This window comes from Pezoporus wallicus, unplaced genomic scaffold (genome assembly GCF_028554395.1).
Source record: "Pezoporus wallicus isolate ANWC-B61680 ecotype Strahan unplaced genomic scaffold, APGP_CSIRO_Pwel_v1 contig_14703, whole genome shotgun sequence".
NCBI classification, from domain to species: Eukaryota; Metazoa; Chordata; class Aves; order Psittaciformes; family Psittacidae; genus Pezoporus; species Pezoporus wallicus.
Window position 1 is genome coordinate 148,503 of NW_026635616.1, and position 17,540 is coordinate 166,042.

General features: G+C 44.3%; 1 protein-coding gene across 1 annotated transcript in view; it reads right to left on the minus strand.

Annotated features, from left to right (window-relative positions):
* Positions 1 to 639: 639 nt before the first annotated feature.
* The window catches only part of PLB1 (phospholipase B1), a 76,300-nt gene continuing 59,399 nt past the window's right edge, over positions 640 to 17,540 (minus strand). The window contains exons 45-56 of the mRNA XM_057397019.1: positions 16,803 to 16,861; positions 15,963 to 16,006; positions 14,646 to 14,745; positions 13,218 to 13,269; positions 11,343 to 11,423; positions 10,191 to 10,256; positions 9,730 to 9,824; positions 8,535 to 8,616; positions 7,165 to 7,269; positions 6,025 to 6,120; positions 2,477 to 2,551; positions 640 to 1,996 (exon numbers count right to left, since the gene is read on the minus strand). Coding sequence (XP_057253002.1) covers positions 1,775 to 1,996; positions 2,477 to 2,551; positions 6,025 to 6,120; positions 7,165 to 7,269; positions 8,535 to 8,616; positions 9,730 to 9,824; positions 10,191 to 10,256; positions 11,343 to 11,423; positions 13,218 to 13,269; positions 14,646 to 14,745; positions 15,963 to 16,006; positions 16,803 to 16,861 — 1,077 coding nt within the window. The 3' untranslated portion in view covers positions 640 to 1,774. The remainder of the gene's footprint in view (positions 1,997 to 2,476; positions 2,552 to 6,024; positions 6,121 to 7,164; positions 7,270 to 8,534; positions 8,617 to 9,729; positions 9,825 to 10,190; positions 10,257 to 11,342; positions 11,424 to 13,217; positions 13,270 to 14,645; positions 14,746 to 15,962; positions 16,007 to 16,802; positions 16,862 to 17,540) is intronic.

The window sequence follows — 17,540 nt, forward strand, 5'->3', positions numbered from 1 at the left end:
AAGAACAATATTTAGGGATAAGAGGAGAGTGTAGCCTTCATGATCCACTGGGATATTTGCTCAGGCTGCAAGGCTTATATTTCCCAATGTGTCTGAGGTGAAAGTGCCGTGGAGTGGACTGGAATATGGTAAATCTTACCTCCTGCATTGCAGGTTTGAGGCTATGTATGCTTCCATTTACTGAGCCAAATAAATACCAGCAGTTGGGTTATCAGATAGATAGTTAATGACCCACAGTGAAGACAGGGACAGGAAGAGCAGCCTGCGCTGCACCAAAGCAAGATGCAGGTGCTTCTGTTTTGCATTCCAAATATATCCCCATTTGGGGCTGCATGTAGAGCTCCTAGAGACGCATCTGTGCATGAGATTTAGGCAAATAAAGGTCCTGTCTGTAATAGCCCAGCCTTTGAGAGCAGATCAAAGGAGAGGTGAGTGGAGCTACAGCCCTGAAACCTGATTTGTAAGTACAGCTTGTACTTTATCCACCTCTTTTTATCTCAGCAAGGACAATGAGAGTGATGAAATGGAAAAAGGAGAATGCCTTCTGTGTGCATTCTTACTCTGCTCTCTGTGAGCGGATTTAGGAACATCAGACCAGTTTCTTGTCCAAAATATTTTAATTTTCTTCTCATTTACATTTCTGGAGTGGAAACGTAGTACACCTCAGAGAAATTACACCAGTACAAACCACACTTTGGCTTCAATAAAATCAAAATGCAAAGTATTTGACAGAGGAAATAAGAAAGGTGTTGGAAAACATGAGCACATGGAACCTGGGAAGTATCTTCTGTGCTAGCAGACTGCATGAATTGGCCTGCAAATACAAAACAAGAACTGGATAATTCCCAGGAAAGATCTCTGAACTCCTGACTGGCATTTCTAAAGGAACCTTGCAAATTCTTCTTTGGAGAACAGCCACGGATCGTCGAGCCTGGGAGACCTGAACACACCACGGGCCCTATGAGAAGGGTTAAGCCAGGCTGATTTACCAATCAGGTACCTCATTTGTGCTTAGACCCCTTACTGCGTGCTACAGAGAAATTCCTTCTTCACAGGAAGAGTCATGCTGGAACCAGCTGCCACACAGTGGTGGGCAGGAGGGTACAGGACTGCCCCTGGGCTCCTCAGCCCCAGAGGAGAAGTGATGTGCATGGCCCAGCTCCATGTCCAGTCCCGGATGGGCAGAACCTGGAGTCCAAGGCAGTGGAGAGAACGCAGTTATTCTAGCTGTGCCACCCAGGGATACACATAGATGGCCCAGGGTGCTCAGAAGTTATCTTAAAGATGTTTCCATGGCATTGTACTTGCCCGTGTAGAATCACCTTAGCACCTACCGGAATCTAACATGTGAAATGGCAACTTTTCTTTTTCATCTCACCTTGCTACTGGGGAATACCAGGTCACAATCACGAACTTGTATCTAGTATTCTATGTACAGTTTTATACGCATAAAGAGCAGATGCACAATTAAGGTGCCGAGATGCATGAGCAAGTTTTCTTGCTTCGCTCAAGCAATTGACATCCGGAGTAATATTCATGAAACGGAGAGTTGCATCCCAGAACAAAAAGCTTTAACACTTTGAACTTCACCCTCCGCTTGACTGATGTGCGGAGCCTACCTTTACAGTACATTTCTGGTCAAGATTACCGAGCCTCAAAATCCCTGGCTAACCAAGAAGCTTCATTCATATCCAATGGGGTTTTCTTATTCTATAGCTTTCTGCACCACACCAGGGAGCAGCCTCAGCAGAGAAAGGTGTTTGCTCCACTTGTGTTACAGGGGCGTCATTTTCGTGTTCTTTTCTGTGTCAGTCCCATGTTGGTACCTCTTTACTCTTCTTCTCAGCACTATCCAGATGAGTAAAGAACCTGCCAGGACTCCAGCTGCTGCAGCCACAATGACAGCCCAGTAGGGGACTGAAGGTTCCATCTTACCCGAGTTGAGGTCTGCACTTATGAACCCACTGTTTCTCAGAGTGGATAGAAAGGGTTTCTCCTACAAAGGGAGAGCAAAGGTTTTAGTGACCACAGACCACTCCCCAGCATCCAGACACTATGCAATTGCCCCTTCCCAGAGAGGAATTGTCTCTCTTTAGACAGACTATCAGCTCTTTCTACTTTTTGTCTATCTCTAGGTCAAACTCTTTCCTGCCCTATTGCCTAAAGGTTCCTAGAACAGAAAAAGGAGCAGCTCAGAAATGGGAGTGATGGCATCATTTCCAAACTGGTTTGCCACAGATGGCCATAAAAATCCGTGAAAACTGGCTTAAATGAGATAAGTTTTCTACTGCAACGAGGATAATTTTTTCTTTCTGTTAAATCTTACATAGGTTTTCTGTGTGTAACAGAGCAGGAGTATATTTTAGCTATACATAAAGCCTTCACAAAGATACTCTTTTAAAAGAGCTTTACCAATAAGAAAGGAGAAAAATCAAAGTCATTAATGGAGAGAATAGACACCTTGGCCTTTACTTACTGGGCTTGGACACTTGAGTTTTGATCTGTCATAGGTGAAGTTGTTGTAAGTCTGCTTTCCAGCAGCTGGCTCCAGCTGAAGAAGAAAAAAGCAATAATAAAAATAATGATGATTTTTTTGCCTGCTCAGACTCTCCTGACTTGGGTGGTTACAACTTTTTATCCAATATTCTGGTGCTTGCAGCAATGCAGAAACATGGTGGGAGGGGCATCACAGGACAGTTTCCAAACGTTTTAACACTCATGAACTGAAGACATTGAGAAGCTGATGTCCTCTCTGCAGAAAAATGCTCTTGAAAGCAAGGGTCAGGAGAAGCCTTTCCTCCCTTTCTACTGAGAAAGTAGCTCTGAATACCACATGTTCTGGTAAAACAAAGTGGTTCACTGTACACCCAGTTCTCCCATGTACACATCTCAAACGACAGTATAAACCACAAAGGAAACAAAACCAAACCAAACCCACATGACAGATGTCAGTCACGTTACTTAGCACATTACAGAAAGAAAGATGCTTAGGTGTCACGGTGATGGAAGTGACTTCAGAAATGATGAAGTTACAGAGACAGGGTGAGATGGTGCCAACCTTTCCAGTATTCACTCAGACAAGAAACTCCCTTAGAGGTTTTTGCTGCAGTTAGGTTCGTGAGATTGCAAGGAATGAGCTAAATAAAGCCTTTTATATTACCAACTGTCAGCTAAGTTGCAGTAGCTGACCATAGGCTCACCCTAAGTCCCTTTCAAACTGAACACAAAATATATCCAGGCTAACAGCATAGCATTTGTGGTTGGCTAGGAATGCGCATACCATTGGTTACCATAGCTAAGCTAACAAGTAGAGGCTTGCTCAGTCATGTTAACTAAGAGCTTACAACTGCGTATGGACATGCCTGAAGTAATGACTTCAGGACTGGCCCATAGGGACCGCAGAGCTGTCGTCCAGCACTTCTGGGAATACAGCACAGAGGAGTGCTGTTGCTTCTGCTGTTGTCCATATGTGCATTTACTGTCCTCAAGTGACTGCAATGTCAGCTGTATACTGGAGAGAAACAACACTACAACAAGCCCATCACAGTTCATAGGATTCTCATAGGGAAACACTGGAAATAGTTTCTAGTTCAGTTAAAAAAAATAAAAATAAAAGAAAGAAAAAAAATGAAGCAGAGACTGAAAAATAAAAAGAGCGAGATGAACCACCTCAAAATGTGATGAACCATGGAAAAACGTGCCTAGGGAAGGGAAGAAAGCTAACAAGTGGAGAGAAGATGACAAGCAAAACAGAGTGCCAGGTTTTGCTGATTGTCATGGGGTCACGCTGGACTCGTATGGAATCCTAATCACTTGGCCTGACCCGCAGCTAACGTTGTGAAGACTGAATTTGGTAGTTTTGATGCATCTTAGAGGGAACAGCTCAGATTCTGATGTGGTTATTTGTAAGATGTGGGGCTCACATCCTGCAGCATTCTGTCTGCCGTACCACTGGTTATTTGTAGATAATTGTAATACTTCCCGTGCCAGGGCACTTGGTAAGGAGTCTGGCACAGAGTCCCGACGAAGGATGATAAGGAGCAAAATTCTGTAGCCAGCAATGCCCGTTTCATCTCTATACAATCTGTTCCTCGGGAGCTTAACCTCTGAACTTAGAAGGTGACAGCATCCCCAAGTCCATAAGCTCACAGGACAGCTTCTGGAAGAAACACACAGCTCATCAACAGCATGTGGCAAACAAGCTGAATACACTGTCCATGTGCGCTTCTCCCGGGCCAGAGAGGGCTCCTTAAGACTGCAGAATCTTCTGACTTCAGAGAACGGGAGCATGCTTTGCTTTGCACAAACCAAAAAGGGCAAAGAACATTACGGTGAGGGAGAGGCTCCTTAAGCCACCCCTATCCCTGCATACCCACGCAGTGGCCAGGCACAGTCTGGCCCTTTATGTGTACTGACAAGAATCCATGTCATTTGGCCATAAGCCTACAGCCTGCTGAGCTTTTCAGGGAACAGGGAAACAATACGGCCTTACAGTAAAAAGCTTGCACAGCCTCGCCGTACATGGACTGAGTGAAAAGCAGGGATGTGTTACAAGGACTAGATTTAAACACTAAAACCTTCAGTTGACACAGACTGACATATCTGTGTGGAAGGAAATAGTTAGCATTGCTAAGAACCTGATCCCTGCAGAAACCTTTGTGTCTATAACCTTACGCACGTAGGAAATGAGTGACAGTCTGGACAGAATAAAACTCCAGTGGCATATTAAAAGGACTGATGGTGGTTCAGAAATGAGTAACGGCTAATAGGAACGCCACGTGGCGACAGAAACCCAGTTTAAGGCTACCATATGTCCAGCTATTGTCTCTCTTTCCTCTTGAAACCTGCAGCCATGCTTGATTTGAATGTTTTCTCCATTTGCCTGGGGTTTCTGGGCCACCATTAGCCCTGTTTGAGCTGTGAAGCACAGTGAAGCCTACCAGACTGCTGTCATCTGGAGTCCCAGACAGGGAAGCCTGATGGAAACCAGGCAGATTTGCTGTGCACGCACAAATCAATTACTCAGAGCATGTACGTGCACTGTACATCTACTGCTTTTTATAACCCTGGGCCTAATGCACATATGCTATGTTTGGCAGCTGCACAGATTTCTGCCCTGCATTGCCCAGTCCTGGCACTCAAGCTTATTTCAGAGCATCCCGTAAGCTTCTTATCTTGCTCAAACTTTAACATAAATGGAAAAGAAATACCCCTCCATTTATGCTTGTTTCTTGTACAAACCACGATACAGGATTTCTGCTAGCACAGTATATTTGGGTACTGGTGTTTTTGAGACAAGAGGAGGAAGTGTTGCTGTGGCATGAAAACGGCATAGTCTTCCTTCCAACATAGTTCTGGTTCTGAAAGCAACTGTGACCTTGGAGTTATCAAGTCTAGCACATTCTTAGCATTACTCAAAAGCTATCATTTCTCCCAAAATGACAGAAGGGATGTGACTGCAAGCAGAGGCATCATAGGTGTGATTTCAGCCCCACATTAGCTTCAGTGACTCTACTAGAATTGCTTCAGATACTAAAGTGGGTGGTGTAACATGTCCACAGTATGAATGGTAGCAAAAATTCAATCACATTTCTAATAAATCTAACAGAATTCACTCAAGAAGGGCAAGCTCATTCAAAAGACGTTTTCAGGAAGCCTACAGGACTGAATGCTTAACTAGGCTGGGTTTTATTGCTTTAATACAAGTTATTTACCAAATCAGAAGAGGATTTTTCATTACATTAATGTAATGAAAAATGAAATGAGTAAAATGCAATGAGAAATCTCAGGATTTCTCATTTTGAATGAGCTAAGGCTTACACTGTTTTATGCACCATGATCACTTTGGATTGTATTCCTGAGCAATGCAGAGTGAGAAAGAAGGGTCTCAGAGTTGAACAGCCCCCTCCTGTTAGGATCTCAGTTTTATTTCTTGCTTATTGTTTTGTTTCAGACACCTTTCTCATGACCATTTGGAGGGATTGCTACCACCAACACATGGGGATCTAGGTTGTAACCTCTTACCATATTATTCCAGAGAGCTATAGCCATCTCAGCATAACCTCTTCCACTGAAATGAAGGCAGTCTGCAGCAAAGAAACTCATATCTGGCTTGCTGTCCTGTGATAAAAGCAAAAACGTGTTTCTCAACACATTTCAACCTTTGAGATCTGACATAATGTACTTGGCATTCCCACTTCACAGTTTTGGTATCTTCCTAGAAACAATATGATCATATTTTGGCACTGCAAATAAACGCAGGTACTCCTAGCTGTGCTGATCACTGCGTCTTGAGACCTTCTGCGTAATGCAGCCTGCTCAGCTTCACACAGCAGCTTGCTTAACACACCTAAACTGCTTGTTAAGCCAAGAGTCACAGCTCTTACACGGACACTGCTGTTGATCCACACTCCACCTTGTACAGAACTGACAGAAAACTGCTTACTCTTGCCTGCTAAACTCCTATAACTCAAATTTACCACCTTTCAGGTGCTGAAATTTGTGCTGGATTTCAGGCAACATTAAAAAAATGTGGTTTTATCCAGCTGTAGCAAATATCTGTCTTAGAATTTGCCTTATTGCTGCCTGCATGGTGACCATTCTTTGAACTTTGAAGGCTGCCAGAACAAAGTGGGAATGATATGACAGAGGGATCATAGTCATGCAGAACTGGGTGGCTTTGGCCAGGATTCACGATGAATATTTGTATCCCTAACTACACCGTGTATGTAATGCTAAGGATGGAGGAAAGGAGAATCACTGTTTGGCTTCAAAGGCTGCTTCCTGTTTCCAGGCTGGGATGAACCAGGCATGCAAGTTCTGGTCCCTGTGTGAAGGAAACCTGAACATATTCCATAACCGAGATCAGACAAAAGTTACGTGAATGCCAACCAAGTCCCCAGTGGGGGAAGCAACATGCAGTTAGAGGAAGCCAGAGGGTGCTTAGGCTTAATGTATGACACTACAAATGTTTCCTAAAGCCTTTTTGATTCACAGGCAGCACAGTCTTTCCTGTTTTCCCCTTTGTCACTTACTGCAGGTTCCACCCTGTGCCGCTAGACTGTGTGAAGAGAAGAAAACACAGTCCTTGTGGAATCAATCTTACTGACTCAGAGAAATCAAGATACTTGTGCTTGGATAATGGGAAATCAGAAGAGGACTCACGGCATCCAGGGGCAACAACGTGTTTCGGAAAAACGGCTGCATGACAATGGCAAAGTCCTCACGCTCTTCGTACCGACCGCTGTTGATCAGCTGCAAGGCTTCAGCCTGTGCAGAGTTTAATGATTTGAAACATGAGGGTCTTCTAATATTTATCGGCTCTCAAAACCATGCATTCTTTCAATGTAGGAAGCCATATATTGTTAGTGCAAAGCCAGCTTTGAAAGCAGTCCAGGAAACAGCTAAGAAAATAACTTGGTTCATGAAGAGATTTTCACGAGGAAAATGCACAAAAGTTAGGATAATTTGAAACGTAAAATTGCTTAACGAAAAGAAAGCCATTCATAGCTTCTAGAAATCAGTGCTGCAGTCACAATGAGATTGACATTTACAAAGAATTAAAAGGAATTAGGCCAAAATTTTTAGAAGTGACAAATGGGGTCAGAAGGCCAACTTGAGGCCGAAGGACACTTGATTCTTCAGAAAGGTGATCTTGACTTAAAGCAAAACTTAAGCATTGAAAAGTTACCTACCACTTGGAAAACTATGGCTACGGACATTCAAACAGATGATAAAAATATCCCATTGTTACTTGCCCCTTTATGGGTATAAACTCTGATGCTCTTGGTCATATCTCAAAACATTCCTAATACAACTTGCTTAGTTAAATGGAAATGTCCTTTCTAGTAGGTTTATAGAAGTGTTTTTCTAGATGGGTTTTTGAGCACTGTTTTGAGATTCATTGGACAGCATCCACTGCCAGAGCCAGAATGGAAGGCTGGAGAACATAATGTGATCTGATACAGTGATTCCTGTATTCATAGGAATAATGATGGAAAAACTTAATGTTCCAGTAGCTATTTACAGCCTTTGTTAATTTTCAGTGAATCTTATGCCCAAGGCTATGATAAGTTACTCTTAGATAGCAAGCTGATCCATGGTAAGCTGTCTGTGTGCACGCTTTCAGCTTATGGCAAATGAAAGGAATATCAGGTTGGTTTAGTTCATTTCTTCTGCTAAGTTACCACAAAACAACTGATGCAAGGTGATTTGGCACCCTTGCAGCGACATTAATTCATGCGAGCTACTCACTGGATTCATAACAAACAAACATCAACACAACAGCCATCATCGGTAACTCCTCTTCAGCTGTTGAAACAGCAGCTGGAAATGGAATCAGGGTCAAATCATAAGGCAGTGTGGAAAGACTTGCCCTGCTGCTAGGCCCTTAGCTGGGTAGGGCAGACTGTAGCCAAGCTGTTTCCCAGTTGCCCCTCTCTGTCCTGCTGAGGATGGATATGCATGAGAATAAGGGCAGTAAGGGAAGCAATATAAAGAAGTGAAGGTGGCCAGTTACAGAATCGAGGTATTACCTGAAAATCTCTGTTAACTCTCTTAATTTCTTGTAGCTCAGAAGAATTTTCCTCGGGGTTTAAGACACATGGGCAAAAGTTCCTTCAACGAAAGAAATGCTAGAATTAAAAGCCAATCTGGAATAGCCTATGCAACTCTTCAGCAATGTGCGTCTTTCACAACGCTCAGGATAGGTGCTGAAAGCTCACATGCAGAAGAATGTGATCTCTGGCTTAGAAATGGCCAGATACAAAAATCCCTACTGACTTCATTTTCAAAGTGAACACCTGGTAAGAACTTCAGGATCCACAACTTGTAAGTCAAACGCAGAAGTGTTCAGTATGCCACACATCAGCAGGAAATCACATGTGTTAGAATGGAAAAATACCCCGCATATACCTGGGGGTTTAAAGATACAAAAGACAAATTGTTCATGTAGTCTGACTCCTTAGACCACTGTGTTTTATTCTGTTACCCCCATATTGGGAGGCAATAACTTGAGCTTCACTGAAATGCATCCTCTTAGAATGTGCTTGGAATGAACATGAAAACATCAAACCATTATTTTCCCTTCTAATGTGTTCCAGTAGTTAATCACTTCTAGTATTAAAAATCTGTGCCTTACTTCATTTGAATTCACTAGGCATCAGCTTCCAAACACTGGTCTTTGTTATACCTTTCTCTGCTAGACTAAAGAGCCTCTCATGTCCATGCTGACTCCTGTAAAGTCTCTGCTGCTGTCTAAAACAAGTCCCCCAACCTTCTTTGAGTTAGGATTCTTTTCTCTCCTCCATTAGGTGTGAAAAGCAGTTCCTGATTGTGCACTCTGCTGCAGGCAGCCCAGCCTGCATCACAGGTAATGCAGCACTGAATACAGGCAGAGGCATCAGTAATGTCAGCCTGCGCTGCTGACCAGTGAAAGGCTGAACAAAAAAGGCTTTGAAGTTCAGCAATACACCACTTCTGCGGTGACTTGTGCTGTGACATGCTGCCTTAGAGCTGGGGAGAAAAGTGGTAACTCTGCTATCTACAGGCATGTGCCTTTTAGCTGAAGTATTGGAAGAAGTAATAGGAAGTTGATGGGAACTAGCGTATCAGGTAAAGGCTGCAGTGCAAGTAGCTTGGAAAGCTCAGTGAGGATGCCTACTGAAGAAGCAATTTAGATTGATCCAAGAAAATAACCCTTTAAAGCAAAGACCCGTTTTGCTCACTTACTTTGTTATCAAAGCACACGTTGAAGAGCTTGCTGCAATCTGACGCAGTCCAGAAACCTCTAGTATCTCCACCATGTTGACAAAGACCCTTGGGAGCTGCAGGGATTAGAAGAACCAGACATACCAAATCACAGAACTTGATACCACTACAAAGTGAGGAAGAAGTGCCATCCATAGGTCAGGGAGTCAGAGCAAACTGCAACCAATGGCATGTGCATAGGACGATGTATAGGAGGAGGAAGACATATGGTGGATGTCAGCCAAAAACATCCCAGCAGCTTGTACAACCACCTTCTCAGGACATTTTCCAACACAGTTGTTGAAATGCAGTGCTGAGTCTGACTCCAGCTGTTTGGAATATGGCCTTGTATGAAACATAATCACTGACAGCCTATCAGTGGTGAGAAAAACATCAGTGTGCTCACCAGGAACGGAGCTTGCTACGGTATCTTCAAAGCTTACCTCCTCGTAGAAAATATCCAGAGTGTCCTGAAGGTGCTTTACATAATTTTGCACTGAAAAGGCTTCCTGCGTAATTAAAATAAACACATAAATAAATAAGGATCGGTCTTCTTTGAGGAACTAAGGAGTTTAACTGCTTTGCACCTGAACAAAGGAGCCCATGGATTCTCCAGTTGCAAGGCAGCCCATGAGAAGATATACTGATGCATTGTTTCCTTAAACCTTTGTTGGCAGGTATATTTTCAGATCAAGAGGTTTATTGCCACATCGACCCAGGTTATACAGTGTTTGTGTTTCTATGTCACTAATACAGTCTCTTAATCTCTGTAGAAAATCCCAAGGTATATAACAATTCTTGGCAGAGTCTTTGCCTGATGAATGTCTACATAAATCACACTTTTGGATTTGATATTGTCTTTTATGGGATCCAGACCAGCCTAGTCTGCCTTATGAACAGTGATACCTTTTTATTGCTCTGCCAGTCTGGGGAAATTGCTATGGAGGCCCCAGAAAACCCACAGGCAAAACTGCTTTGTGACTGTAGTTATAGAGGTGGAGCTGTGGGGGCAAAGGCTCCAGGCAGCAGCCTCTAAAAAACAACAGCAAAAAAGAGAAACCTGAGAGAACAGCAGCAGTCATTTCAACAAGCTGTGGTCCAGACCCCCAGTCTGCATCACAGGGGCCTTTTCAGAGGGGATGACCACTGACAGCTGGATAAAAGACATCTTCAATATACACTGATGTTGTTTCTTCTGGTGTCATTCTGAAGCCACAGTCAGGCATCCCCAGTGATTATTGCATGGAGACGCTTTCCAGAATAAAACCTCGCTTGTGTCCCCATAACAACATGCCTAAAACTCCACACAGCTTGTCCAGTTAAGCTGGGAGAGCTCTCCAGTTTGTCCTTGGTGCTTTGTTCAGTATGGGGCAGGCTGCTGGTTTTTAAACAATGTGACTCCAGAGCTGCAATGCTCCGGCATTAAAAGCTGTGCACTTGTTTCTGATACAATACAGATGAAAGGAACAGGACTCCCAAGTGCTTTTTAAACAAAGAGGAACTTTGGCTCACTAAGAGAGAGAGAAAGGTTGTATTTCCAGGGTTGGTCACTTGCCAAGTGCCTGGATGAGCATGCCTAATTCAGAGATACCAACCTTGTCCAGGCAGTACTGGCATAAGTCGTTGCCTCCAACGAGGACAGTGATCAGCTTCCAGTCTTCCTTGAAGTTAATTTTCTAGTGGCACATAAAGTAAACAGATTGCAGCATCCATCGCTTAGGCATGCGGAGGGCACATTCACAAATAGCTACAGACAGCATGGCAGCACAGAGAAAGGAGACGCTGAATTCAGCTGGTGAAAGGAAAGCATCTCTCCAGGGGGAAAATGCGAACTGTTTGCTAGTCCAGCTGCAATTCACCTTGGCTTTTGTAAGGAAATTCCCTTCAGCAGATGAGATCTGTCCGGGTAGCCAAGCATGGAAACATGTCTGTGGCAGCAAGTGTCCCTAAATGAATGTTAGCTTCAGGACAGGGATGGCCAGGGGAGATGGAGCACTGTGGGAGTGGATGCTGGAGTGACTCATGGAGCTGCAGAACCGGAGCTGCTGGGGATCCCTGCCAGCTGGGCAAGTATCACCCCTACGGGCAGGAGGGGCGAGGGGTGCCCCAGGGAGCAGACAGCTGGATTAAAATAGAAGAGTCCAGGAGGCTGGTGACTTCACCGAGCTCATATAAGGGCAGCTGCAGCATCCACGTCACCGCAACCTAACAATAGGCGCTGCTGAGAGCTGGATCGCATCATAACATTTTGTAACATTCAGTACAAAGAAAGGAATCAAAGGCAACTATTTTTAGGGTAGTGCATTTACATAACAAACATCTGCGAAAGGATCCCACAAACAGAGGGAGGGCCTGGGAATCACCCACAGATCTGAATTCTGCTCCTTAACCAGCACTGTGCTCCGAAAGCCTTTCATGAAGAGGCAAAGCGTGGCAGGGACTTCTCCCCCCTCCTTTTTTAAAGATAAACAAAAAGCAGTGGATAAAACCAAGCTCTAGAGCCACATATTATCTTATTGAAGAGCCACGCCAGCTCCCTTCACTCTGCCAAAGAATCAGTAACATGGAATAACTGACAGTGGGGTGAGCATGCAGCATCCATCCGGAGTGCTGGCACAGAGAGGCACATGCTTCCACAGATCCTGCTTATTCAATACCTTCCTTTCCCATTCAGCCTGAGCCAAGGAGCACCAGGCTTTCCCATTCCCTCACAGGGTGCTCTCCCTGCACCAGCAGCTCACACCCAGACAGTCATCTGCTCAAATTCAGCCAAAACTTGGAACAAGGAGGCTTTGGTTTTCTCCCAGATATCCTTCCCCCCCGCCCCAAACTGCAGCAGCAGCCATTGAACTGAAAGGGAATCATCCTTTTACTGCCCTCTGTAGCCCGCAGTGGAACTGGCACAGCAGTCTGGCCCTCAGTGCTACATTCCCTCCCTACTAATTGTGGAGTGACAGGGATTCACCCAACCCTGAGGTTTCTGGCCACTGATCAGTCACTTGCCTGTTCAGGGCCAGAGGGCCTGGTCTCCTAGGAAGGCTTCAGTTGTCCCTTCCCAAAATTGCCATTTCCCAGACCCAAGAGTGAATGGTGCTATTCATGTTGGTCACCAGGTGCCTGCTCCAGCAATTTTACACCCAGCCTTTACGTCTTCCATTTTGAATGGTGCTGCTCAACTAAAGCAGTCCTGTGATCTTCCCATAACCTTCAGGTTTCTCCTTTTCTCACTACCCTCCTGGCTGCACTGCATCCTACATTATTCTCTGCCTTGTGTGTTTGCACCTACCTACATGGATTTCTATAGGCAAATCATCATCTCCTAAAGGCTGAACCCTGGCACATTCATCTTGGAAAGCACACCAGAGACAAGGACACTGACTTTTGTTCCATCACTGCTCAAGCATCCCATCAATTAAAGTCACGTCCCAGAGACCATGAGAGCACTGAGGGGTGGCCCGAGTTCCACTTACCGAGCTGCTTCTCATTAGCTCCACCAATTCACGTGCTTGGGCTGACATATTGCTAGAGAGAGGACAGAAGCATTTTAGATGTGTGCTTTAAACACACATCATCTTCCTGACCTCCCACTCCTCATTTCAGGGAATATTAGGATCAGCAGAAATCAGTGCAAGGAAAGCAAGTACCTCGAAAGGATGAGCAAACAGAGGACAGAGATCAGCAGCAGTTGCACAAGTGAATAATCTGATCTGAAAGGGCTTCAGCGAGGATGACTGCCAAGTGGCAGGCAACTGGAATGAATTCTTCCCATCTCAGAGTTGGCTTAAGTGCGTTTTGTTTGGAGAAAACCACTAATGCCCAGATGCACAGAGATGTTTATTTGCATAACTCTCTTTGAAACCTGGTGGGGGAGTTTGATGCTTACGCAGAAGCTGGGCACCTAACCACCCATCCTGATCTGACCTTAAACTCCTACAGCTTGTCTTACGACTGGAAGACACTGCTTACGCTGTGGAACTGCCAGTCCCAGTCCGGCTCTGGCCAGGATGCAATGTCCATGGGCTGAAGCACAAACCATGCTGAGACACCAGCGGGAAACCTGAGCTCCTGGTACACTAGACTAAGTCTGTGCTTGAGCTAATAAGTCCTGCCTCCCTTCAGCACCCACACAAATGCAGTTATAGTATTTGGACTCCCAGAACCATATTGATTGCCCTCAGTCTTTGCTCAGGGCACCCATGAAGTACTGAGTAGCTACACAGCCTATCCCGAAACTCTTTTTGCAGTGAATTTACTGACTGTTAAAGGTGCCATAGAAAGTCTTGGAAACAAATTCCATGAGTATCCATAAAGCGAACACAGTGCACACAATACAAGCCCTTACACATTTTGGTTCTTAACATCCTATAGTAGAGTTTTTCTTAAGAGACTTAATTTCCAGATGCTCATTCTGTTCTATATCTTTGCACTGCAAACACAGATAGTTCTTAATGCCTTTAGGAAAGCAGTGGGTTTCTGTTTGGTCTCTTGAGGCACATTTCCCAGAAATCAAGGAATAAATGAGAGATTCTCATGGTTATTTTTCTCATTACAGATGTGGCCTGATAGTGAATCAGGGACCTGCGTACTGAAGGCTGGGGAGAAGAAGGTACTGGTAGAATCAGAAGTGTAACTAAGGCATTGGCTTAGAAATTCTGGGCAGAAGTCAAATAAAGTAAGTTTCTTCTCCATCTCTAATTTAGAGATAAAAATAAATCCCCCCCAATACTGAATTTTATGAAATAATTTAAAAAACCCAGTGAAAATCATCAGGTCACAGAGATATGCTCAGTGCAAGCAGGTAATCAGTATTCACCCAGCCTTAACCTGCACTTCAGAGAGAGTCTGGGTGCCCATCAGTGCTCACCACTTTGCCCTCTCTCAGCTGTGGCTGTGCTTACCGTGCTGTGGCACCTCTCTGTGCGACGTTGAATCCAGCTGTTTCCATGGAGCTGCCAGTGGAAAAGCCAAAGAGGTCCGGGTTGAATTTTTTCAGGATATCTTCAGAAGAAAAAACACAGAGTTCACCCATGTGCTGTACAACCGGTAGCGTTGCCTCCCTCAGAAGCACAAGCAACCGAGCGGTAGGAATGCGGACCTGGGTTTCCCCCTTGTTCACTATGACCTTACAGAGCTGCTTTGGAGACTCTACCTTCCAAACTTCACACTGCAACTATTTCTCTCCGTGGCCTTGAGGGGTCAGGGCCTGGCAGCCCAGGAGATGCACGTCTCATGCAACTCATGGGTATTGAATTTGAGTGCCAGTAATCGTGGTTGCTTCCCTTCATGTACCAGGAGCAGATGCTCTGAATACAGTCCTCTAACTCCACTCATCCAGACACCCATCAAGATAATTCTATTTATTGCAGAGAAGTAAATTTTAGTCACATTTCTAGATTTCACCAAAACCCTCAGCAGGGAAGCGGGATGTTATTGTTACCATGTCTGTAGTGCTGTCTGAAACCTCTTCAGAGAGTTTCATTCATACTGCATAAGCAAAACGTACCTTCTATTTCTCTTTAAGCACAGCAATGTGCGTGGTACAAGACAAAGCATATCGGATTTTATTACCGGCAATGTCAGGTATCGTCAGACTGCTCCACAGCTTGGATCGCATGAAAATAGATGAACCACTGTGAACCAAGTCCCTTCCAATTTACAGTCACATTGACCCCTTAATAGTTTCTATGGCAACTACAGGACCGATTACACAGAACATAAGACAAGAAATGTATAGGATTTTTAGGGTTTTTTTTTTCAGTGCAATGTAGCAACTTGAAACCATCATGAGGAACCACAGCCTTGTCAACAACCCTAGCTAGATGGACCACTAGTTGTTTCATAACCCTTCATTTGCCCACATCCTTTTCACTCAGTCACTGAAAAGCAGAAAAATGAAACAAAGGAGGAGCAGGCCTGGACTTCAATCACTTTCAGCACATTTAATCCTAATTATTTCAGTCAAAAGGATGATACAATCACATGGAGATCCTGTGACGTGGAGGGGCTGAATCTACAGCTACTTTACAACAAGTCAGGTCAGTCTGGGTTTCAGCTGTGACTCACACGAACTGCTCAAATCCACAATAGATGGGCATTCCCCACTGTTTGCAAGGAAAGCATGACCATTTCCAGATGTTTCCTAGCATCCACTTAGAGTACTTTCAGAGTAATACTTGCCTTTTGCTTTTCTCACATTGATATTCCGGGATACTCACTGGGTAAAGTAGTCTGTGTCTCCAGGGTGCCATCACCTCCAATGCTACAAAGGGAAAGAACAAAATCACCAAGTAGGATTAATCCTGCAACCATCTGCCTTATTGCCACCATATGTTGCTCTAGCAGCCCAGAAAGGGAAAAAAAAAAAAAGACTAACTTCAAAGAGGACTAAGGAGATAAACCACAAGAATTCAGGGAAAGTACTGAAAGGAAATTTCACATTACATCAAGCAGGGAAGCAGCTAAGAGAGAAACTTCCAGACTGGGAATAGAGCAAACTGAGAGAACCGATTTTTTTGTAAGGACGTGCTGGGATGCCCATCACTGAAAGGCGTATTCCCTCACCAAGGTTGGTCCGTGTGACGTTGCTGAAGCTAAGCTCGTGTGCAGTTATGCACAGAAGAGAGACTGCATTAAACACTCACTAACCATCTATCTGCAGTTTCTACAATGCTGATTATGAGAAGAACCCCTGCCTCTATCACCCAAAGCTTGCTGTGTGCAGAGCCAATACATTCTTATACCACTTCTGGCAGCCCCTCCTGAAAGTACCTAATAATCCAGTACCATCAGACACACCAGGCCATGCTTCTAGCAATCAGGTCTGGTTAAAAAAAGCAACAAAATCCCCACAGAAAACAAAAACAAACAAAAAACCACAACAAGAATCACTGCCTTTCTCTTCCAATCCTGACTCCAGTGCCTACCAAGCAATACTTGCTCTCAACATCTTACTCCTTCATTTACTTGCTTAAGTATGTAACTACACAGCCAGGTGACCCACACTTTTAACTGTGCCTGTGGATGAAAAAGCAAAATGGAAGACTGAGCATTTTCACCTCCAGGAAAGTCCCCTCCAGTCTGCTTGTGGGTCAGATGCTTTGGCTCCTTTTGCAGTCTGGAAAGGATGGAAAGAATAATGTATAAAATACTAGGAGAAAAAATTGCTACAAGATTAGGTAAGACAGACATCGTGATTTCAAAGTGCAGAAGCATTTTGGTCACTTTACTCTGCATCCAGCCAACCTTTTGCAATATCCCAGTTTTAGCATAAACGATCCATGCCCTTATTCAGCAGCACACGCTGGCCTCTGAGCGGACCTGCATGCTGTGTGATTCAGATTCAAGGGCTTCTCATTGCCCTGCGTGTTCTGTGCTTCAAATTCAAGGCCTTCACATTTCCAAAAGCAGCTCATCTAAACAGCAGACCATGGAACATCCAGACAGAATGCATCAGACCGTAAGGTCAAGGACATGAGCTTTAGAACTACTACTGTAATATTGTTTTAGTGATCCAGTGGGACCCAGATTGAAACCAACAGCTTTGTATTTGTTTGGATTTTTCTGATGGAAAAGGCTCCATCCTGGCATTTCCTGAAGAAAGCTGATTTTGAGAAAGTTAATAAACCAGGGGAAAAAAACCCAACCCAAACACTGATTAAAAATTCCCAGCTAGTTTCAGCTGTAAATAAATCAGCAGAGGAGCTGCTTTTTAATCTGGCAAGAAAACAAATCTTTGGTGCAAAATCTACTTTTCCTGTGCAGACCCCATCTGCCCATCCAACACACAAACTCGA